We start from the raw sequence: 24,870 nt of genomic DNA, 5'->3' as shown, positions 1-24,870 counted from the left end.
CATGAAATACAGTAGCTGGACAAAGAAGTGAATTTACTCATGAAGAGGGTGGTGGGTTTTAAGTAAACTTCTTAACGTGTGGCTTAGTCACAGGCTTTTTTCCTGCTCGTTGTTGACGTAATTGCCTGTCAGTCTCATCTGATAGTAGAATTGCTGGGGGCATGGTGTCTTGGATCGTGTGGCAAAAACTGCTAGCTATTGACTTATGTGCATGTGTGCCTCTGCTCTCCGCTGAATTAAATGTCAGATATACTCAAGTGTGTGGGTGGGTGGGGGACATGTGATTTGGTTCTCTCTAGTTGCCTTGTCAAGGAGTACACTAATACAGCTAATGGAGATCCTTGAGCTCGGAAGAAGAAGGGCATTCAATTGACAGCCACCATCCAAGCAGACAAAAAAGATAGCTTCATACAGTGGTGGAGACCATGTGGATTTAAAAAAAAAAACTAAACCACCTTTTCCAAAGGCAAGGAATAATAAAGGATATTTTGAAATTGTAGCTTGCAGTTTACAGTCTCCCTTTTTGCCTGGCTTTGCAAAAGCTTTGTAACATAAAAGGAAGGGGGTTCGTACCTATGGAATTTCTAACCTTTAGAGATGCTATCTTTAGGTACTGATTTTATTCTGAGATGGTTGCCACTAGAGGAAAAACTTGCTTTCTTCACCTCTATTACAACAAAAGTTTCTGGTTTTAGTACAGCATCTTTCACAGCACTTGTGTCTCTGTTTTTTGCTGTGTTCACTGTATAGCTGTCATTTCCACATAGTCCTCTGGAAAATGTGAAATAAGCTTTCTGAATTAAAGTATCAGATGGCCACAAAAATACAAGAAAGAAGAATCTAACTAAATGTCAGTGAATCCTCAACCCTCAAATCATCAAGTCAAATCTTGCATCAAATCCTACCAGAGAAAAAATAGGTGGTTCTGTTGGATTAAGAGGAATGTTAATTTTGTGGTCAGCATCTAGAACGCTGCTGTGTGGTCCCCAATATACGCTCTTGCTGGAGGTGCTCATGCCTGCAGAGGGGCAACATAACCAACACAAATGCAGCTTCTCGGAAAATTTGGTTCAGCCTTTTGTAGAAGATAACGACTGTGAGAGGGATTTTGGGGGGATTTTTATACACATTTATATTACTGACTTTTTAACCAAGGAAGAATTTTCTTCATCTCAAGCTAGTAGCTCTCTGGTGAACCAGGTGAACCTTTAATTATTTAGTCATGATAGTCAGATTTGTTTGCCTTTTTTTTTTTTTTTTTTTAATTTCTACCAGGTGAATAACCATCGTTGATCGGCACATTGTTTTATACCACTTCTGAGTAATATCTCTCTTAAGTAGTTTCTTGTCTTTAAGTTTCTGAGTGAGTTTACTTCCAGCTCCCTCCTCAGCCATCATAAGCAGATGTTTTTACTGTCCATTTTTCTATCTAAGAATTTGTGAAACAAAATTGCTTCAACTGACCTGATGTTATTATTACAAAGAACTTACTGGATCATGTGATGCAAATAAAATAAATCAGATGCTGCAGTGACCTAGATACTTATTATTTATTTATGGAAATAAATATATTTAGCATTTATTTATACTGTTCTTCAATTCCAAATGCTGTAAACTTTCACTTACTCTGAACTCTGCTGGGAAAATAGCATTATTGCTAGCATTCTGCAGGTTAGGAGACCTTGTCAGGAAGACTTAAGTAACTGCTCTAGGCTATGTAACATATAATTATCAGAACTAGGATTAGATGTTGGGAGTCTCAACTCCCAGTGTTGTGTTCAGACATCTTGCTCCTGGCAGATAAAATCAATGGATAGCAAAGACTGAGGAGGTAAGTAATGATAAAGACAGGATGATCACACAAAGCCAGTTGGTCATGTGATCATCTTGGGAATATTAAGTGTTTTAAGTCTAGCCAGAAGCACAGGAGGAGACAGGACATGTTGGCCTGCCCTGGAGAGTAGCCACTCTGGGGAGAGCTCAGGTGTCAGGCGGGTGAAGCATTCCCATAGGAGCTTCTAGTGAGGAGGTCTAGCAAAAAGGAGGAGAGTGGACTCTATAAAGCAATATTTGGCTTTAAAAATAGAGAAGTCATGGATAGATTTAGCAGGTAGATTTTTATCCTTCTGATCTTTAGGATTAATATTTGGTCACACATCAGGCGCAGAAAGGAGCCACAGAAATGATCTGCAGACTGCTGAGAAAACTGCAAGACTGAGCTGTTGGAAACATTTTCCTGCTATTTGAATGATGATTTTCTTCTAACTGAGCTTTTCCTGATTTGTGTGCTGTTGCTTGTTATTCTGCTGGAGAGTTTGAGCACACGGTTTCCTCAGGTCTGAGGGATTGGTCTTTCCCACCGCATGCTTGTAGTTGTCCAAACTGTCTCATTTGTGTTGTAGATTAACATTTACTACGATACCCCTCTCTTCCTCCTGATGTTTAGCTGGGAGAAGGGGAGAGGCAGTGCTCTCCTAAAGCAGAGGAGGCATGTCAGGGACTTGCCCTGGTGATTATAGAGTACAATTGCTGCTGGGACCGTATTCCTAACACCTCTTTGGTTTTAATCTTTCAGGCAAGCTCTCGATTTCCCTTTGAGAAGAAGCTGCCCTCCATAGAGATGTCACGGCACCACAGCCGGTTTGAAAGAGATTATCGGGCCGGGTGGGATCGCCGGGATTGGAGCTCCAACGGCAATCATGTCAGCAGCACCAACTGCAGCAGCGTCGCGAGCACCAACAGCAACAACCGCCCCGGGCTGCTGCCCCTGCCCATTGTCCCTTCCCGGCTCCCCACTCCGGCTACCGCCACTTGCACCACCATCAACAGCGATGTGATCACAAGTCTGGTGGCCAACTCATCTCCAGCTTCAACTACCAAAGTAAGAATTTACCTTTTTTTTTTTCTGGGGTTAATGTGTTGAGGGGATATTAGAGATGGAGCATCATCAGTCCCTTTGCAAAATCTGCGTTCATGGTATAGCCAAGAGGAGGAAAAAGATTTTCTACAGGCAGTCTATGTTTTTTTATTCTTTTGTGTGGTGTGGATATACTAGAGTAGGTCATTCTTACTCCAAGACTGAGGGTTCATGTGCTCCTGAGAGGCCCAAGACTGAGCAGAGCAAATGCTTCTTTCCTTTCAGCACTGCCTACATTTGGGCTTTCTGTTGCTTTCCCTGGAACATGGGAACTTTTCCCACTTTTGCTTTTGGGAATGCTCTTCTTGTCTGTTGACCAAGGCAGAGCTGTGGTTGACAACAAGTGGATGTGGTTTTCATCCAGAGGGAGTGGAAAGTGACCAAGAGCATAATTTTGGCTGAATGGTGTTTTTTCTTCTCTTTAGGTGGTATTTTCCTTTAAGGTTTTCAAAGCCTCATTCTTAGTGCAGATTGGAGTGTAACAGTGGGACTGCTATAACCAGGCTCTCTCATTTGTGCAGAAATGCACACTAAGGAGTAAGAAAATGTTAAGTGGCAAAGAATTGAAATCACTAGTAAACCATTGGGCTTTTTTGTTCTAATATATAATTGGAGGGAAGAAGGTGACTTTTTTTTTTTTAATATTTAGTTCTTTAAAATCTGCAAAGTACAAGTTGTTATTCCAGTAGAAAGTTGGGGTTTCTTTCTGCATGCAAATTCAGGTAGAACAGCTGGGGAACAGAAAACCCTGGCAAATTGTAAAGGTGACCACAGCATTAGCAAAGTGAGCCAGAAGCACTGCTGGTTTTCCTTTTATGATATTTAACATTTTCTTTCAACTTGGTTTCATTTTAATAACTGCAAGTGCCAAATACAGCAGACGCAGACAGGGGGAAAGGAGACAATAAAGTTATTTAAAGTAAGCCAAGAGCACGCTGAAATTTTACTGCAGTACCATTATTATATTGATTTTTTTTCACACTGTAGAGAAACAAGGTCAGTGCTGCAGAAGGAAACATTAGGCCGAAGTTTACAGTGTGATTGGTTTTAAAAATTTTCCATGGCATCTTCAAATTATTTTCATTTGAAAGAAGCCAATCGGATTCTGATCAAAACATATTTAGGGTTCTCCAGATGCTATCCACAGATAGATGCATTTCAATCATGCTTTGTCTGGAGAAGATTGAGGCAATTTTGGAGCCAAAGCAGTCATTTCATTTATCATGACCTTTGTTCCTGGGTCTACTTAGAGTCTAATGATTGTCTGGAGCTGATCAGCCCTTCTCCCAGATGTTCAAAACCATTTTGAAGCATAGCAGTGCCAGTAAACCTTGTGTTTATTGGGGGAGAGGAGGCAGGAACAGCAAGTTAAATGCCTTTTGATCATATGTTCAATGTGAACTGTCTTCTAAATTACCTTATTAGACAATTTTCTGATGGCTTTCATTAGTAAGAATGTTTTGGCATGAATAGATCAAAAGCAATAAATAGACAAGAATGGAGGTAACGTGGGACACTTTTTACTCTGAGAACTGTTAATCAGCTGTGTAATCTCCCATAAAATAAATGTGTAAAAATGCATAGTCTTTGCCCCAGCCTCTTCCTCTGAGAATCAGCTGAACAGCTCTAAAAATTCAAAATTGCATGTACTAAAGAGGAAAAACTTTGAAAGAGAAGTGAGATAGGTAGGATGAACAGAGATGTAAGGGTATGGTGCCTAGCAAGTTTCCAACTAATGATGTGGAACGATGTCAGAAAAAAATATCAGGTGCTCATACATACTCATGTTCACCCTGCCTGACTCTGTCTCTCCTTCACACACAGCAGATTTACACTTGTGGTTAGCAATGTAACCAGCCAGTGCCTTTCCCTTGTAGAATCCAGCTAATGGTTAGGCATAAAAAATTAAATCTGTATAATGAGGAAATCACAAGTCAGAAGAATAACGCGGTTGCTTGGTTTATTTTAAAACACAGGAATGTGCCGAGTTGCTGCGGAGAGTTCACAGTTTACCCTCTGCAGCCCTTTTGTGAGCATGTTTATGGGGTACCAGCCCATGGCGGGGCAGGTGTCATCTTAAGCTGAATTTCTTAGTTCTGTTTGGTAGTTGGGAGCAGGATATTTGATTGCTTAGCTGCTCTTCTACAGTCTGAACCTTCCCCAGCATTATGGCAGATGTAATTAAAGTCAGAGGCAAGGGAGTGCCCCACACAAGAGGTGACATGGTGAATAAAGGAAGTAATCATGGTGTTATGGAACAAGAAGATTGAACCTGGTTCTCCTTGTATGATAGTCCAAGGATATGGGTACAGCCAGCAATGTTCCTTCAGGCTGTGGACAGAGGGGACTCTCTGTGTCATCCAGTTACCAGTTTTGACTTTAGCTTATATTCCTGAGCTGATTTGAAGATCTCAAAGCATAGAGGCCAACCGTCCACCTCCCTTCGCTTGTGTTCCTACTAATGAATTATCCTCCCAGTTAAAAGTTGGTATCATTTTTTTTATGAACCATTTAGTCTGTCTTCAAACTTTCGGTCCTTGATTCCTCTGGTTTCCTGCTGTTTACCAGTTTTAATAGCCTCCAGATAACTGTGTATCTTTTGCATCCCCTCCATTCTTCTTTTGCTTTTGAAAATATAGGTACCAAAGCCATATGCATCCTTCCAGCATCAGACTCACCATTCCCTTGCATGGCGATAGGACTGCTCCCTTCTTCTGTTCCTTTGTCTGCACAGCTCATAATTGCTCCAGACTTTTTTCCCAAAGTGCTAAGTCCATAGTTTGTAAAATACATATACATGCCATTGTCCTCCATTACATGTTATCAAGCTGAGTCATAATCTTGTCAAAGACTGAAATGAAGTCTGTTTGACAAGATCTGTCTTCTGGATACCTGTGTTGGCAGATATTGGTCACATTCCTGTCCTTCAGCTCCAAATTAACTGAATCCTAAAATGACAAATTCAAAATGGAGGAAAAAACTTCTTTTCTCTCTAACATGTAACTGGACTGTGAAACTTGCTGTGTTGGTGATGGAGTTGGTCAGGGAATTCATAGATAAATGGTTTTAAGGACCGCTAGACTATCTAATCTAGCTGAACCATTTGGTCTTTAAATTATTATGTAAATGTATGTAAGATTAAAGACTTCACCCCGAGTTATGTGCTATGAACGGAAAAAGCATTGGAAGGGAGAGAAAAAAATTGATCAAATTAACTGTTGAAGAGAGGTGAAACCATCTTCATAGGGAAGCTTAAGATATATAACACCAACTATGAGGGGGTTGGGTTTGGTCTGTGTTTTTTATGCTTCTGGAGGAGTTTTTTACATCTTTCTGTGGAGGGCTTTAGAAGGATTTTATTACTAATTATTAATGCGTAGGAGAACTTTAGAACTAATTATACTTTGCAGACCTTTGAAATTTATTCTCAAAGCGTACCTGTAACCTTCTTACCACAGATGCTTTGGTACAAATCACACTTAGTGGATCTGCCACATTTAAGTGGTTACGGATGTTTGGTCTGAGTTATTTAAACAAAAAACCTGTATTTTCCTAAGCTTTATTTTTTGCTGAACAAAATGACGATACTTTGCACTGCTGTAACCCATTTCATCAAATGCTGCCAGAAGACATCAGAAAACCAATTTAAACCTCAACAACCTGTAAGAAATAGTTTAATTTTGCACTCCCAGTACACCAACAGGGAAACTGAGGCACACAGAGGTAGTGATGATTGTTTTTTCTGCTCGTTCTGTGGCACTGTGAGCAAAGTTCCAGCTCTTATACTCAATTTGGCTTTTTCTTCCCTGGTGCTTTATTCAAAGCGTTGGGTCACAGAGCAGCACCCTGAGTCAGCGTGGTTTCAAGGGATGAGTCCTTCGCTGGAGATACTTCCTCAACCCTTTGAATGCCTGAAGTAGTAGGAGAGCACAATTCCTGCCATTAAAGTGCTGCCTTTGGATCAATTTGTCACACTCTGAGCCCAGTCATGTGTGATGATTGAGCTCAGGTTTGGGTTTGTCTGTGTACGGTGGGGTTTGGGGTTTTTTTCCTGCAGTGAGGTTATTTGTTGGTAGAAGGAAGCTATCAAAAAAATCCATGTAAGACTGCAGCACTGCTTAAGATATTGGCAACAAAACAGTCTAAAATTCATTTAAGGATGCTGCACACCATTCCAGCTATGTTTTCTGTTCATCTCAGCAGCACCTTCATTCTTTGTTGCTTTTCCGAATTACTTTGCAAGTTACTTGTACAATTTTCTCCATCAAAGCTCCTGTATCACAGCCTCAATTTAGAAGTGTTGTCATGGGCTGTAATTTGAAATTTTATTACCAAGAGATTTTTTGGTTATAGAACATTTACTTTTATCATCTCTATATTATTTTTAAATGCCTGAAAAGATTGATACATCAACAGAATCTGTACAACACCAGACGAGATCTAATTTTTTTTCAACCTTAATTTTAAAAACCCTTTGCTTGGAACATAAATTGATTCTTAAGCCCCCACACATTTAATGATTTGTTATTCTCAAGGTTAAACCTATGACAAATTTTATAAAAATGCCAGTCTTCAGTTTTGATAAGATTTTCTCTAGTTGAGCTCAGGGATAACTGTATAGTTTTAAGTCTTTAAATAGCATAACTGAGATGTGATCCTGGCCTCCTGTACTTACAGTACTCCCGTAGCATTTATGACTTGTGTGTTGTTTCTACTGTAGTTTTGATCCCACTGTGGTTAGCCACAGTTATGATGTGGGAGAGAAGACAGAGATGATAAAGCATTTGTTAACCTCTCTGGGAAGTGAGGCAAGGATTGCAGGGGAAAAAAAATCGCCCCCACTGTCTTTGTCTCCATGCATCACTGCAACTAAATAGTGTTAAAAAAAATGTGTGGGGAGGAAAGAAAATGCTTATCTTAAAGGAAAAACAAGTTGCTATGGCTGAGGAATGCATGAAAAAAGGAATAAAGTGGAACGGCACAGAAGTAAAATGTTATATGCTTCTTTCCTTTAAGGTCCAAAAAATTTAGTTCCCTCAACAGTAGTCTGTCATATGCAGATGATTTGCTGTACGTTGTGGAGTTTGTGTTGTCTGTTCTCTTTCTCTCGCTTCTGAGGTGATGATTTGCTAAGCTGGTGTATGGCTTCCACAAATATTTAAAATATTGATTAAACAGAGGAAAAATAAACACAAATTGTTTTTCAAGTTACGCCTTATGTTGTACATGACTAATTACATACAACAATTTGCTCTGCAACGGTAACTGAAATTTACGTACTCTTTTTATTATAAAACATAAGAGGCTTGCATAAAGAGAGAGATTATAAATATTGGAATACAACAGTTGCTAGAAAACAGTCAAAACATGCAGTGATGAAGTACATAGGATTTACTCTTCTAGCTTCTCTGTGCAAAGCTACTCTTCCACTCCCCTGAGGGTTTGTATTGATGGTTGGCATATTTTTGTCACCATTTCAGAGAGTAGCCTGTCAATTCTTTGATCTGGACACAACGTAGCAGTCCAGCCCAAGTGCAGTAATGGCGAAAGCTGTGTTAAAGATCCTCCTGATTCTTTTGGCAAATCACTGCGATGGTAAGCGAGGCTTCAGTTCCTGGATGTCAAATACTGCAATTGATGTTTTTTCAAGGAGAATATTTTTACCTATGGATAAATTTTTAAAATAGAAAAATCTCCAGTTTCATTGGTAAATGAGATGCAAGCCCATTCCCACCTATGCAGAGGCTTCTGGTGCATATGTAGCTTTGATTCTGGCAGACTATTACATGAATGTATAGGAAATCAGAGCAGTGCCCAGTGCATGTAACACTCGATGGTTTGTGACAGTAGAAAAGGACAGGTTTTCTCTGGCACCGAAATCACATTCTCCTGGCTCTCTAGGTTTGAAAGTTCAATAAGCTTTGCACAATTTATCTTTTGGGGTGACACACCATTTAACTAGAGTGCAGCTTCCAGACTGTGCCTTCTGTGAGCGGTCTGCAAGCAAGGAAAGACAGCCAAAGTGTATGACGTCAGCGATGACATACCATCACACCAGCCCAGCTTGTTGAAACCAGCAGAGTGCACCACAGAAAAAGATCTTTATAGTATCCTCCTGGTATCCTCAAATAATTTTGAGAGTTGCTTTTTTTTTTTTTTTTCCCCTTCTACCAGGAATGGGAGGGGGAAAGAGATTTGATCGTTGACTTCCAGGAGACATTTTTCTTTTTACTAATTACAAATTGACAAAAAATATCTGTAAATTGAGCTCAGCAATGACTTCTGCTGAAGTAATCATATTAAACTACTGTCAAAAAGTTACAACTCCTGGGGGATAATTGTACCATCAAGGAACAAGAGAGCAAAGTGGGATCAGTGGTGGGTTCCAGAACTGACATGTTGAAAGCCTTGAAGTAGAGGAACCAATTCTTCCCTTTGAACAAACTGGAGAGACTCCTTGGGCATTTTCCAGGCTCCTCTGTAGAAGGCTATTCTTAATGATCTGTGGCCCTAGAGAGGGCTTAAATTGTGCTGGTGATCTGTCACTTCCTCTTACCATCTTTTTTTAGTATTTTTTCTCAGATGTATTTTTACATATTTTCAGTAGCGTAGAAATTGGAACATATGAATGTGGTTTTAGTTTGTCGACTTTTGCAGATACTTTATCAGACTGAAATTGGTCTGAAAACCCTGGCATGCTAATTAATCTGTAATGTCATAAAAAGCTGCTTGAATTTTTTGACTCGCAATGTGTTTATCATCTGTTGAAAGAGCTAAGAGGTCTGGCCAGTTTCTAGGCCCAGTTCCATTTGAAGATGAAAGGCAACATTTTTGAAGCACTAATTGACATAGCCAAGTACTTACAAGGTCAGAAACATGACAGCTTTGGATAAAGAAAAAAGAGTATTTCTAGGCCTCGGCACTTTGATCAAAGAGTATCTTGACTTCCAAAAGGGATAAATATCAGTAATAACAGTAACCTAAACAAAATGTGTGTTGGCCATGATTTAAGTGCTTGATTCTTTGAAATGATTTAGAGTTCTTTTTATTTTCTTATTTCTTTCTCATCATTACTTTGTTTTCATGTGTATTAGTTGCAGATTATCCTTTAAAAATGTGGCAGAATGTATACCGCCGTTCAGGAGTGTTTCATTAGAAAATTTGTCCCAGCCTCCTGTCAGGATAAAAAAGCCTGCCTGAGAGCTTCCTTGCCTATGATTTGATGTTGATTACTAGAGGTTTTGTTTTCAAGGAGCAGTACTTCTAAAGGAGAGCAGGTTATCTGAGTGGTAGATGCATAAAATCCTAAGGTTGGTTGCTGTCATTTAGGAACATATTGCTATTGTCACCATCAAACATAGCTACAAAAAGAATTTTACGAGGAATCACTTGGTGGTTTCCTATTATTTTTGCTGTCAATGTCTAACTTTGCTAGGTAGGCCCTGGAAATTATTTTCAAGAAAGCTGATCATTTCTCAACTAGGTAATTTCTGATTTTGGCGTTGCATGAAGTGGGTAATGTCAGAGAAATCATTGAGGGAGGGAATGAGTGGATTAAGGTATATGTTGGGTACAGAGGAGCCCGATGCAAACAGTTTGTAGGAGGCTGCAGAAGCGGTTGGGTGGGATGTCTCCATACCAAATTTTTTTGTTATAAGTAACAGGCAAACAATGGCCATTTTTAAAAAACACAATTTTAATGCATATCAGAAGGAAAATAAATTGTTTGCCAAACAGGTAATATTTTCTTGATGACATTGCTTTCGTCAAATTGCTGATTGATTTGCAGTTTTCAATTTAGAAGGTGCTTGCAAAAGAAATGAACCACATGAATAAAAACAAAGAAAGAAACAGAAGTGAGCCAAGCTTCGCCTCTCCCTGTGATTTCTATGGGCCTTGAGTTCCTGCTCGATACGACAGTTGTCTACGAAGCTGATATAGACATAAAAATAAATTCGGCCCTGGGAGTGATAAATAGTACATTAAACTCTGCTCTCTGGCTCCTTATACTGCTGAACACTGCACCCGGACACAATCTGGTGCGCTCTGGGCATACCGGGAAGCTCTGATCAGCTAGAGCTGACACTCCAAACTGACATTAAAGCAGCACCACCACCCTGTCTACAATCCTGAAAATCTTGAAAAAGTGCCCAGACCTTTAAGACGAGCACGAGGATCTTGTGACTTGATGGCATGAAATGTAGGCAGCCTGTGCTGTTTTGACGGAGGATTGCTCTGTCGATGCCACAGAAGTAATGCCAGGAGTCACGTTACATCAGCGATGCTAAACTGTGCTCCATCCCATCTGAACAATGCACACAAGGTGCAGATATCTTCTGCATAAATGGAAGTACAGTGACTCACTATCTTGTGAGTGGGCAAAACAGCCTTGTTGTCAATGCCTGCAAGAGTATTGTAGGGGAGACCACAAATTCCTCACACTTTTTCCCCACTCCAGTTTCACTCTCTAGAAGCAGCTCTGACAAAGATTTATAATCGACCGTTACTTTTCAAAGTAGCATGTTGAAAAGGATAAACTTGCAGGTACCCAAATTATTTTGCTGGGTTTTCTCTTGGAATTGTAAGCATTACGAAATGTCCAAGTGTTAGTTAACTGCTGTAACACTTGGTTCTTGGGTGAAATGGGCACTTTTCAGCAAACAAAATGCAGATTTTACTTTGGTTTGGAGGGACTATTCTGAATTCTCTCAGAAGTCGGTCTGCCTCTTTTGTTTTTGGTTGTTCTCTGCTCCTGTCAAACTGAAATATATGTGGTTGTTACCCACTACAATTTAGCATCACCAAACTGGTTCACTTTGGAAAACAAAGCTTGTAGAAGTTCTACAGAGAAATATATGCAGTCTGTAAAGTGGTGTTTGTGTGTAAAGCGATATGCACCCACTGTATAAATAATGAATAATAACTAGTAATAAATTCTTCATATCATAGCATTATTTCTTACTGCTTATGATCCCAGGTCTTTTATGGTAATCCTGAAAGAAAGCACTGAGAAGTATGTGAATAATATTTACTATTGCTAGGTTGTTGCACAAACATGTCGAGAAAGAGAAGCTTTTTTGGCTGTGTAATTTGAATGTTTAAGATTAGATACTGTTTATATTATAATACTGTATATAATTAAAGTTATCCTTTTATCCCAAAGGAACATAAAGTGTTACACAAAGTCCATGCATTCAAAACCACTGAAGTAATGCATCAAGGTACATTTGTCAGCCAGCAAGTGGAACACTCCCAAGGAGTGATGCTGGGCATAATTTGACCACGTGTTCCCCTGCAAATCCATATCCTTTTTCAGGAGTGTCCGTCTTTGTAAGAGGAGCTGTGTTGTACAAGACCCTGCAGAAGGATCCAGTAGTTCTTCAGTGACAACCTCCTGGTGGCACAGGAATTGCTCAGCCACTGTACAAGAGCCAAGCAGGCATGGCTGGAGGCCATCCTGCCTGCACATGAAATCCTGAGCAAGCTCAAATGAACAAAGGAGGTGTATGAGAACAGGGAGAATCACAGAATCACAGAATGGTTGATGTTGGAAGGGACCTCTGGAGGTCATCTTGTCCAGTTCCCCTGCTCAAGCAGGGCCACCTACCGCCGGTTGCCCAGGACCATGTCCAGATGGCTTTTGAAGCTGTCTCCACAATCTCTCTGGGCAACCTGTTCCAGTGCTCTGTCACCCTTACAATAAAACAGTGTTTCCTGATGTTCATAGAATCATAGAATCATTTAGGTTGGAAAAGACCTTTAAGATCATTGAGTCCAACCATTAACCTAGCACTGCCAAGTCCACCACTAAACCATGTCCGTAAGCACAATGTCTACATGTCTTTTAAATGCCTCCAGGGATGGTGACTCAACCACTTCCCTGGGCAGCCTTTTCCAATACTTGACAACCCTTTCGGTGAAGAATTTTTTCCTAATATCCTATTTAAACCTCCCCTGGCACAACTTGAGGCCATTTTCCTCTTGTCCTTGTTACTTGGGAGAAGAGACCAACCCCCACCTGGCCACAACCTCCTTTCAGGGAGTTGTAGAGAGCAATAAGGTCTCCTCTCAGCCTCCTTTTCTCCAGGCTAAACAACTCCAGTTCCCTCAGCCACTCCTCATCAGACTTGTGCTCCAGATCCTGCACCAGCTTTGTTGCCCTTCTCTGGACATGCTCCAGCACCTCAATGTCTTTCTTGTAGTGAGGGGCCCAAAACTGAACACAGTACTCGAGATGCAGCCTCACCAGTGCCAAGTGCAGAGGGACAATCACAGCCCTAGTCCTGCTGGCCACACTGTTTCTGATACAAGCCAGGATGCTGTTGGCCACCTTGGCCACGTAGGCACATTGCTGACTCATATTCAGCCGGCTGTTGACCAACACCCCCAGGTCCTTTTCCGCCGGGCAGCTTTCCAGCCACTCTTCCCCAAGCCTGTAGCATTGCATGGGGTGGTTGTGACCCAAGTGCAGCACCCAGCTCTGAGCCTTGTTGAACCTCATATAGTTGGTCTCGGCCCATCGATCCAGCTCTGTAAATCCCAGATCTCTCTGTAGATCCTTCCTACCCTCCAGCAGATCAGCACTCCTGCCCAATTCAGTGTCATCTGCAAACTTACTGAGGGTGCACTCAATCACCTTGTCCAGATCATTGATAAAGATATAAAAGAGAACTGGCCCCAGCACTGAGCCCTGGGGAACACCGCTTACTGGAAAGCTCTGCTCTCCAATTGTCCCAGGCCCCTTTTCCTGGCAACAGAGTCTGGGGGAGTGAAGCATGGCCCATGGTAGGGGACAAGTATGAGGACAGGAATAGAGGATGAAGAATGGACTTAACCGTTTAAGTCAACTGGACATACACAAGTCCATAGGACCAGGCAGGATAGATCAAGGGACACTGAGGGAGACAGGTGAGCTGTTGCCATTTTGAAGTCACTTGCTATCGTCCTTGAAAGGCCATGGTGATCAGGGAAGATTCCTGATGACAAGAAAAGACAATGGTCATGGCCATCTTCAAAGAGGGCAAAAAGAGGGATCCAGGGAACTATGAGCTGGTCAGCCCAACTTGAATGTCTAGGAGGATCATATAGCATCTTGCTTGCAGGTGTTTCCAGGTACACAAAGGACCAGAAGGAGACTGGAGCAGCCAAGGATAAAACATACCAGACCAACCTGATGGCTTTCTGTGATGAGATGCCTGGGCTGGTGGACAAGGGGACCCCTGGACCTTTTATTTACTTAACTTTAGCAAGGTTTTGACACTCTCCCATGGTATCCTTTTAACTAATTTGGAGGGATATGTGCTGCATGGATTCACTACAAGATAGGTGGAAAACTGGCAGGACTACCAGGCTCAGGGAGAGTAGATGGCAACAGTTCAAAGTCCCACTGGCAGTGGGAAGAGTGGTCAATATTGGGGCTGATAACACTGAATATCCTTATTAATAACCTGGGCATTGCAATGAATACATAAATAAAAAATTGAGAGGAGCAATAAATATGCTAGAGGGCAGTGCTACTGTTCAAAAGGACCAAGGTGAGCTGGAAAAATGGCCCGCTAGTAACCTGATGAAGCTCAGCAAAGGCAAATGCAAAGCCTTGCACCTGGAATGAAATAATCCCATGCAGTGGTACAGGCTGAGCAGCAAAAAGCAGCTTTATGTAAAAAGACCTTCAGGTCCTGGTGGAGACCAAGTCGAAAATGAGTAGTGGAGACAATGAAGGTCAACCAAATGCTGGGATGTATTAGCAAAAGTGTAGCAACCAGTTCAAGGAAAGCACACTGTCATTTCTGTGACTACATCTCAAGTACCGTGTCCAGTTTTGGGCTCCCAAGCATAAGAAAGACACTGACCTGCTGGAGCGAGCACAGTGGAGAGCCACCAAGGTGATTTGGGGACTGGAGCACAAGACATGAAGAAGCAGAGAGCTGGATCTGTTGAGCACAGGGAAGGCTCAGGGTGAGTTTGATTCCTCTTTACGCCTGTCTAATTGGGACAGTGTAAAGAAAAGAGCTGGATTCTTTCTAGAAGTGCTCTGTGAAAGGAGAAGCAGCAATAAGCACAAATTGTAGCAGGAGAAATTCTGATTACGTATAAGGAAAAAAAATAATTCTCAATGCAGCATCCAAAACTGGAGCAAAGGCCCAGAACAGCTGCAGAATCTCCACCGTCAGAAACACTGCAAGCCTAGCTGGACATGACCGGGAGCACAGTGATCTAACATCAAAGTTTGCCTTGTTTTGAGCAGGAGTGAACCAAGTGATCTGTAGAGGTCCCTTCCAACCAAAAGTGTTCTATGGTATGATCCTGATATCATCCTAGAATTGAATCACCACTTAAATACACTTCACAAGGCAGAGGTGTTGTCAGTTTGCTTTAAAACAATACCCAGAATCCTCATCAGCCAGTAAATACCAGAACTTTGGATTTATTTTAGGTCTTCTGAGCTTAACTCCTATCTTGGCATAGTCATCACAGTTTTGTTTTTGAACAGCTTGTTTCCTTTAGAATTTCTGCCTCATGCTGGGATGGAGTAAGACTGAATAATTTATCTTCCTTTTCCTCAAAAGCTGAGCAATAGTTATACCCCACATGGATTTGAGACATTATTATCTTTCTAAGCTTCCATTAATTATCTTTATCATCCCTGCTTTTAAAGGTCTAGCATTTATCTTTGCAAGGTTCTTCAAGCTGGATTATAAGAGAAAATTTGAGTGTATTAATTCCATTCTTGCTCATGAAGTTTTAAACTCCATTTCATAAACATTTTTTCCACTGCTTGCAGTAATTCTTCTGGTAGTTTTCCTGTGACCAAAGTGTCTGATGTGTAGAATTGATGACTTTTAAGGTCATCGTGCACATACAAAATTATCTCAGGTGTGCTGCTTTGATTAAGACATGGATCACAGATACTTTGTTTGCCACATACAAAGCTGCCATTCACCTTGTTTTCTCAGCCTGCTTAAAAATATAAACTGCTTTACAATAACATTTAGCTGTGGAGCAGTGCAGGATAATGCTATTTCAAGGTTTTTTAGATGTCATCTAAGCTATGGATTGTACAGCCATTTCAAGTTTTCAATAGATCCATCTTCATTTCCGTCTTCACATTATGTAGGTAATTCCTGAGTTTTCCTGTAAGTTGCCATTGTTTCCATCATTGGTTGCTTTGTAAAGGGACAGGGCAGCAAAAGCTCTGTGTCAGGGCTCTGTAAAGACTGGAGCGTGCTCTTTGATGCCATGAACCGACTGGAGTGAAAGAGGACCCTTTTAAAATAACCAGAAGTAAAAAAGTGGAGCAAGACACCTATGAATTCATCCAGACAGACCCAAGCTGACCACTTTGTTTTCCTCCTCTGTTTTATGTGGACCACGTTGCTCCTCACGTTGTGCTGGATGATTGTCCTGTACAATAGGGCAGCTGAGCCCATGGCGGAGGAAGAGGCTTTGCTCAGCCTGGAGAAGGCTGGGGGCAATGTGATTGCTCTCTTGAGCTTCCTAGTGGGTGGTTATGGAGAAGACGCTGCCAGAGTCTTCTCAGGGGTGAACAACAACAGGACAAAAGGCTATGGACACTGGGTTGTTATGGAGAAGACACTGCCAGAGTGTTCTTGGGGGGGCACAATGGAAAGACAGAGGGCAATGCATACAAAAGTCAGCAAAGGAAATCTGGTTAGAAAGAAAGAAAAAGTTGCTCAGACTGAGAGTAGCCAAACAGTGGCACAGGTCCCCAGGGATGTTGTTGCATTCCCTGAAGTGATCCAAAATTTGAGTGGACAAAGCCCCAAGCAATCCAGTGTAGTCTTAGCCTGCTCTGAGCGCCTTTCAAGAGCCCCTTCCAACAAAACCAGTGTGGTTCTTTTCTGGCAGTGAAAGCCTGCAAACAGCTGTGGAGAGGCGTCTGAGAAAAGTCAGTCTGGACTGTCTTAAAAAGTTTCCTTCAGAGAACAGAGAGGTGTCACCTGCCATGCAAAGGTGATTATGAAAGTTACCTCGACCTCGGCAAGAAGTCTGCAAAGGCAGTCTTGCTTATCTAGCCACGTGATCTGTTGGCAAGGAAGCAGATTTGCTCTGCAGCAAATTCTTTTAATATGAAGCAAAAAAGGTGGTTCAAAACCAGAGACATAAGGCAATTGCAGCAGTTGTTGTGCAGCGTGGCTTTTTGCATCCAACTCTTCAAACTAGGAGATTAAACAAAACGTGAGCAATGCTGCAAAGTTTGCGGACCAATCCAAGCTTTCATTCATTTAGCTTGTTGCCTTCCTACATTGCTCTCAACATCTTTGTCCTTCTCCCCCATTTTCCATCAGACACTTGATGTAAACTCTTCTGACACTTCCCACAGCGTACCTGACTACTGGAAGCACCATAGCTTGCTGGCAGCTACCTCTGAATCATGGGTAAAAAATGAAACACACTCATGTGGAGCATACCACAACTATTTTGACCTTCTGTTGTTCTGGCAAATAGAACACCTCTGTGGAAATAAGGCTGTCTGGAAAATAAAACTTAAAACCCCCAACAAACCAACAAAAGAATAAGGAGAGGAATCATGAAAATGCATAGAGATTTTAAATTTGGTCAGATACTCTTGTTCCTTCTTGTGTGTCTGTTTTCCAGCCAGCTCTGCTCACAATACAACTGTGTTTGGCTAGGTCTACGCTAGTAGATTAAGCGGTGCCAGGGCACGGGCCCAAGAGCTGGAACTTGACCATCTATACCATTAAATTGTTAGCACAGGCTTTGCCTTGTGTTCGACCTGGGCCAGCTAACGCTGTCATAAACAATTGCCGGGCATGGCTTGGGGATTAGCAAGGGCCAGCAGCCGTTCTCAGTCGGCAGTTTGGATATAGCCACCTTGTTTTGGAGGGTAAAAGTACATAATCCTGTGAATGTGGCCAGGCCATATCATTTGGCCTCAGAGCCGTATAACAGGTCCTGGCCCTGTTTAGTTTTCTAGTTACTGGGATGACTTTGTGTTTGAGGCAGTTGTAATTGGTTTTACTTGACTCTACAGTTTCATACTTGACTGAGTTGTATCTGAACAATAAGGAGCACGAGCACATCTCCACTTTGTCTGTTCTTCCAGCCGATGTACCTGTGCACTAAGATGGTGTGGTTTGTCCCTGTTGTATATTGTCACAGCAACTAGAATGGTTTGTGAACCCAATTTCCCATTATGAATAAAAATATATAGTCTAAGGGAGTTTATAAGTATCTTCTAGGGAGTTGTTTCAGCTATTTTTCAGAAATCTTTGTCATGGTTTTGCACACGGGCCACCAATTGCTGGCAAATTCAATTCCTGTATCAGAATGAAGAATATGTTCTGCAGATGTTCCTACTTCCAGGGAATGATTTTTATCTTTTCTGTTGGATCTGGAAATACAGAGATTGTGTTAGATATTGGATGGATGTTGGCATACAGCTGGTATGAAAGATCAAGTTAGCCATTAAGTGTTGAAGTAGAAATGCCTCTCGCTACCTGCACAATTGATTTTTCACTTTAGTAGACTGTCTGTTCTCTTCCTTTCTCACCACAGCATTGAATAGAAAATAATACTGCTTTCTGCCAATGAAGGCCAAATAAACCTGTGATAGTTGCCAGGACTGGGGAAATTCCAAGAATATGGTTATGTCCTTTTGTCCTGCCCTATTTTGATCTGCACGCTTCCATTTCCAGCTGCCTGAGGTACAATTATCTATGCATCTTGATTTTTTGGAGATAGATTATGAATGCCTTTTATTAACAGAAGTTTATTGCATGAGCTGAGAGCTCCAACCTGCCTTGATGGTGCATTCTTCTAGCACTGCAAGAGAGACCTGAGGTTTTGCTTTACGTTCAGCATCTTAGTCATCATATAAACTAAAATTAGCGTTGCCACAAGTGGCTCTCACAGGCCACACACATCCTCTTGCACATGCCACAGCCTGTGCAAAATTAAAGCGGCACGGTTAATGCATGTTGTCTCCATGTGGGGTGGATTCAGCCTTGATTTTAAGTCAGTGCTGACAAATTTGGAGACTTTTCAGTGCCAGATATTTTATCTGAAGTCTTTATTGCAAAATATGTCCACTGGTCCATTTATGATGGTACCTGGACATAAATCCATGAGCATATGTTATATTTGGGATACTTCCCCTCAGAAGAGGCTATAGAAACAAAGCTTGGTGCATCTCACCTGTGGTGTTATTTCTTGAGTAGCTCTGGTAACTCACTTTCTTCATCCCATCAACCATAAAATCTGCCAAATCTACCATACCTTTGCAGAGGAACAGTTTACGAGTCTATTTGATGAACAGCTTAGGGGTTAATAGTGGGGGTTTTTGCCAGTCAGGTTCAGTCAAATGTAACACTATTAGCACCAGGTAGTTGTTCAGTGCCGTTGGAAATGAGCTTCTGTTTCTCAGCTCTTTTCCCTTTGTGTTTCTGCTTCATTGTGTTTCGTGCCCTGGCTGTTCGCTTTTCCTTTGGAGATGAGTGTTCCTGGACAGAATAAAAGTACATAGATGGAGCAATGTGCAAATGTGCGTACCACAGCTGAAACCCTTTTACAAGAGCTAGACTGCTTGGAGAAAGAAAGAAAGAAATGCAGTTGCAGGAAGTGAATCTAAATAAGCTCCCACTCCACCTTTTTCAATTTACTGGAGGAAATATCTTTCTTCATATCATTTGACTTTTTGATTGTTAGATCAAATTGAGCCAGTTGGAATGAGCCTCGGTGATCAGAACAGAAGTCCTGAAAACCTCTGTTTAGCTGCTCTCTGGTCTCTGTGCAATTGGTTTGCTTAAATTTGCTGTAATAACCTTTTAAGACTCGTGTACCCATTCTTCACTGAGGACCCTGCTGTGCATTGTGATTATGTTATCTGTTGCCTCCCTGAATGTTTAACATGATCAAAGTGTTGTGGGGCTTGATTTTGGGGGGAGTTTTTCTTTTTGCTAGGTCTGTTTCTCCCCCCCCCCCAAGCTTTTACTTTCAAAATATAAACTTACATTGGTTGTTATCTATTACTCTCTGTGTGTCAGTCCTCCTTTTCTTCTTTTTTTCCCCCCTTTCCTCTTTAAAGTATCTGCTTAGTAAAGTATTGAACAAGCATGCTGAGTAGCTCTGATAATTAGGTAATTTGAATTCGGGGATGGATGTTAGATGTTAAGTCGCGGGATGGAGGCTGGTTGTGTTGGAAGGGAATGTATTCTGTCTCTGGGTAGGAGAGAGTTGAAATGCCCTTTATATCAGCACTGCTCGCCAGCAAGCCAAGAATATAGCGTTGAACATAAACGCGATTGCATGGCCTTGTTCGCCCTCTTTCTCAGGGAAAGCGGCAGATGTTGACAGTGAATATAGTGAAGTGCAAACGGGTAAAATAATGAACTGAAGTGGTAGCTTAATGGAATTATTAATGGGATTTGTGTTCAAATAGTGAACAAGGATTGATTTTTATTAACATAGGTTTTACACATGTAAACTTATGCAAAAGATTATACCACACTTTTCCTTCTCTGGCGGAGTGTTTATAGAGTACTTCTTTAAATATTGCCCTTTCTCCCACTTATCTCACGGTGCTTCTCAGTGTGTAGCACTCCATATAAATCTGTATAATACACCCAGAGATTTAACTGAACAGCAAGGAAACCTTGAAATTAAAACTGAAGTAGTAGGTGTTCAGTGGGAGTTTGGTGTTTGCTTGTTCATTCTCACCAGAATAAAAGGTGGGAACATGACGGATAGCTCAAAATGCTAAAGTGCAGCTCTCTGCAAGCTGCGAGGCCTCTGCTAGAAGTGGCTATATACCTACAAGGTGGTGGTGGAGACGTCATAATTATGAGCTGACATTTAAAGAAATGTCAGAAGCATTCAAACAACCCCCTGCTCGGCTTCCACCCATGTATCTTTTTGTGTCCCCAGTACTGCCATCTGTTATCCCAAGGACTCCAGTTTTGATTACCTTTTTGTTTGCTTTTCTGATAAATGTTTTGTTTATCCTCTATGCCTGGCATGTGCTTCTAGAGATTGTTTGCAAGCCCCTTGCCCTCTTTGTAAGTCAATTTCTCCTAAAGAACTATTTACCACCACGATGCTGGCAAAAACTATTCCTCTGGTTATGGCTGGGCTGTAAGTATTTCCGAATGCATCTGTATTTAGGAGCAGACTTTGCCAAATACTTGTTTGGAGTGTGTGTACAGAAACACATATGGTATTACTCAACAGCGTTACCTGTCATCTACATCCCTGCTTCTTGTGTTATTTTCTTCACACATCGTTTTCTTGCCATTTTTGGACGTGAGCTCCACAGGGCAGGTACCACGCCATTCCTGGCATTTGGGAAGGTCTTTGTTCCATTTAATAGATTTTTATTGCTGCATGTCTTTTGAAAATAAAAGAAAAACGCTATATTGCCTTTCTGCCCTGGCGCAGCAAGGTCTGTGTGAAGATCATTGAGGACCATTAAAAAAGACTTCTTCCAAAGCAGCTGCCATACTTCACTGGTATTAGTGATAATGTTAAAGTGTGTTTTATGCTGCTAATCCTAGTTCAGTCCATAAAAGATAAGAACAGTCATAGTAGGCGAAGCTATGCATTCATACAACTCGATATTCTGCCTCCAGTAGGAGATTTACATTGCAAGTACACTGTATGTATACTTCCCTGGTATGTACTTCTTGCAGCTTGGGGATTTCTTTAACCACATGTTGTATCTTTGTCTTTCAACCATCTGGTAAAACATGAAGTATATGCTTTGCCTTCAAGCACGCAAGTAGCTCCATTGACCTCAGGATGGCTATTTTCATGCCTGTTGTTCAGTATGTTTTTAATCATTTAGATGGATTGAGACTTTCCTATGGAGAGATATCCATGGCAGGTAGCTGCTGGTGAGCAAAACAAAAGGACCTGAAGTGTGATTGAGTCTTTCTGGTCCTTAAGAGCTGTTTTCATCAGGGAGAATGAGTTCTTAAGACTCATATCAGTATCTGGAAGTGTTCAAGGTCAGGTTGGATGGGGCTTTGGGCACCCTGGTCTAGTGGAGGGTGTCCATGCCCATGGCAGGGGGGTTAGAACTAGATGATCTTTGAGGTCCCTTCCAACCCAAACCTTCTATGATTCTGTGATTCTATGATTCTTTGATTCTATGATTATATGATCTGGAGGCACAGGTCTCAGCTCACGCCCATTCATCTTGCGTTACCTGGCCCAAATGACCAAGTAATTTCCAGCTAGGCAGAGGAGGCAAAGCCCACTGAGCAAGCCTTGACTTGCTACTTGGAAGCCGTAGTTAGACACTTACCTAAATAGTGGCATTTTGACAACTATAAATGTGCATGTAAATTATGGCTGGTGATTCTCTGGAGTCAGATGGATGCAAGGTCAAGGTCAGATGCATAGTGTTGTAGCAAGACTAATATCTCATGGCTGTTAGTGATTTCTATTTCTGAAAAAATTACTGATCATGTGAGTTTTTATTGTAGAAGCACATTAGTCCTAGGGTAGAAAATATTGGGTAAAATATATTGTACCCGTAATTCATATTAATGGAAATTCAATAATGGCAACTTGTCATCCACAGAGATTAGAAATGAGTCCACATGTTGGGTTATAAAAACATTAAAAAGGCATTATGAATTAGAATCATAGAATAGTTTGAGCTGGAAAGGACCTTAAAGGTCATCTAGTTCCAACCCCCCTGCCATGGGCAGGGACACCCTCCACTAGACCAGGTTGCTCAAAGAATCTATTGCACCATGTTTTGCTCGTTATAAATAATGGGGGGAAAAATTGGCCTTGGAAGGTTTTGGATTGTCCATTTTAAGAGAAGCCAGCAATTACTTTTTAGAGCTGACTGTGCACCATTGATCTGACTTATGGATTTCATAAATGCAGTGGTCTGCTAATTTAATAAACTTGCTCAATCTGTTTTTAAACAGAGTACAGAACTTTGAAAAATGATTTCCTTTCAAACTAAAATTAACTCTTATGGCTTTTAAACATTAGATTGTGATATTTGCTTCCAGTTTTTCATTAAAATACCTTCTGGTTTCACATTTTTCCTGGGATGGGCTAGACGCTTGCAGCTCATGTTTTATTATATTAAATACTCATATTTCACTTATGCTAATTTGGCATCGAGCTATGAATTGGAGTTCTTAGGCAAACCTTTATTTGGTTCTACATTGTCAATAAAGTTTACAGCTGCCTACAAAGTTTGCCATTGCCAAAAGCTTAGATATAATTGTTCAGTAAACTAGGACTTGTATATTGGACAGAATATTGATACACTAGATGTGATGTGTTGTCTAAGTAGTTTGTATGTGAGTCTGCACGGGGTTTTTTGGGAAAAACTCACAGTGTTTTCAATAAATTTGCAGCAAGCTGAGTAAAGGGAGAATTCCTTCTCAAATCAATGTGTACTCTCAAGCATGAGGTATGATGATTTTTGTCTCTAGTCTGTTTTAGCTGTTGTAACCACAGTAAGTCATAAAACAGTTCAAACTGCTCTTGAAATCTGGCTGCTTTTGCAAATCTAAAACCTATCTGTTGAACTTAAAGTGTAAAGAGGTCAAATAGTGTGATGGCAAATTCTGTCAACTGAGTTTCAACATTTGGTGATATCCATTAATTTCCAGGGAATCTTGTCCCCCTCCCTCTAGAATTATACCTACACTGTTGGAGCATGTAGTGTAACTAGGGACCAAAGTCTTCCATGTTAAACAAATTCTGAACTTTATCCAGTATAGATCCAGCCTTCCTTCCCTACACCAACCTATGCAAAATGTATTGTATCATGAATTAGCATTGACAGGGTAACTGAAGGATCTTTGGTCAGATGCCAGGTTTAATTCATTTGTTATCAAGACAGAGAAACGAATGTGACAGTGACAGTAATAATTATCTTCTTCTGTAAAGAAATGCAATACAAGCTTACACATTTTGGTTAAAGGGGAGATAAGGAAAAGTAAGGCAATTATACCTATCATACACTTTTGACCTGTGTTTTTATCGGTCTTGACGAGCTTAGAAAGTATGATGGTACATCCTGGCCAAGGAACACCTAAATTCAAATAAAATAACTTTCAACTGCTACCATATTTGTACTGCAGACTGAAAAATTGCTGCTTCAGAAATCAGCTCTGTTGCATTTTTTAATAAAGTTAATGGACTAGGACAGACAATAGTGGGTTGCTGTCTGCTTAGTGTGTTCTGGATACAAAATGAAATTCCCTCAGTCTTATTTAATATTACAGGTTTGGGGTTTCAGAGGAAGAAAATGAAAAATCAATGCCACTTGCAACACAACACAATATTGGAGCAGCAGGATTCAGGGACACTAGCTAGTGACTGGCCTTGAGGACTCCTGGGCTACTCTTAGCTTCAGGGCTTCCACTAGTTTATTTTTTTCCCTTCCACCTCCTACAGATATAAGACTAATAGTATTTACTTTTCTTTAGTCTGTCTCTGTTGTGTTCCTCGAACAGCTTTTATGAGCTATTTAAACATGGACACCTTTGAAATTCCTGCCTAGGCAGAGGTCCAGTTCTTGCTGATATTCAGACCATTTTGAGGTGTTTCCTTTTCTTTTGAAAGAGCCTTAGGAGTGAGGTGGCACAAGCAGGAGTGTTTTGAAAAATTGACTTGAGGAAGAAGCAAACTTCTGCTTGACATAGGTCAGGACCATGGTCACATCATTTTAGATAATAATCTGTCTGAATATTTAGGTACTGTTATAGACTTTGGAGCCTAGCCTTGGAAAAGGCTTGTCTAAAACTAAATGGACATGCTGCAGGAAAAGTGTCTGTAAAAGTGTAAGTTTGCAGCAACTTGATTTGTGCTTATTTTGGGAAATATAATGATGTCAGGCCAGTGGCAATGAGGCAGTGTTCCGTGCCATTCGCTGCTACCAAAGTTGAGCTTGTCAGTCCTTGACCAAACTGAGAAGTTGACAGTGTCATCAAGACCAA

The 24,870-nt window shown here is 41.0% G+C and overlaps 1 protein-coding gene across 5 annotated transcripts in view; it reads left to right on the top strand.

Moving 5' to 3' along the window:
• Positions 1–24,870, top strand: part of KLHL29 (kelch like family member 29) — a 409,152-nt gene that overhangs the window by 155,054 nt on the left and 229,228 nt on the right. For 4 of the 5 annotated variants that reach the window (XM_054822071.1, XM_054822074.1, XM_054822072.1 and 1 more), the window contains exon 3: positions 2,576–2,881. In XM_054822071.1, coding sequence (XP_054678046.1) covers positions 2,621–2,881 — 261 coding nt within the window. In that variant the 5' untranslated portion in view covers positions 2,576–2,620. Of the gene's footprint in view, positions 1–2,575; positions 2,882–24,870 lie in introns of those variants that run through there. The other variant, XM_054822073.1, reaches the window with a different exon arrangement.

This window comes from Grus americana, chromosome 3, assembly GCF_028858705.1.
Source record: "Grus americana isolate bGruAme1 chromosome 3, bGruAme1.mat, whole genome shotgun sequence".
Classification (NCBI taxonomy): Eukaryota; Metazoa; Chordata; class Aves; order Gruiformes; family Gruidae; genus Grus; species Grus americana.
This window is presented reverse-complemented; position numbering and strand designations above follow the sequence as displayed.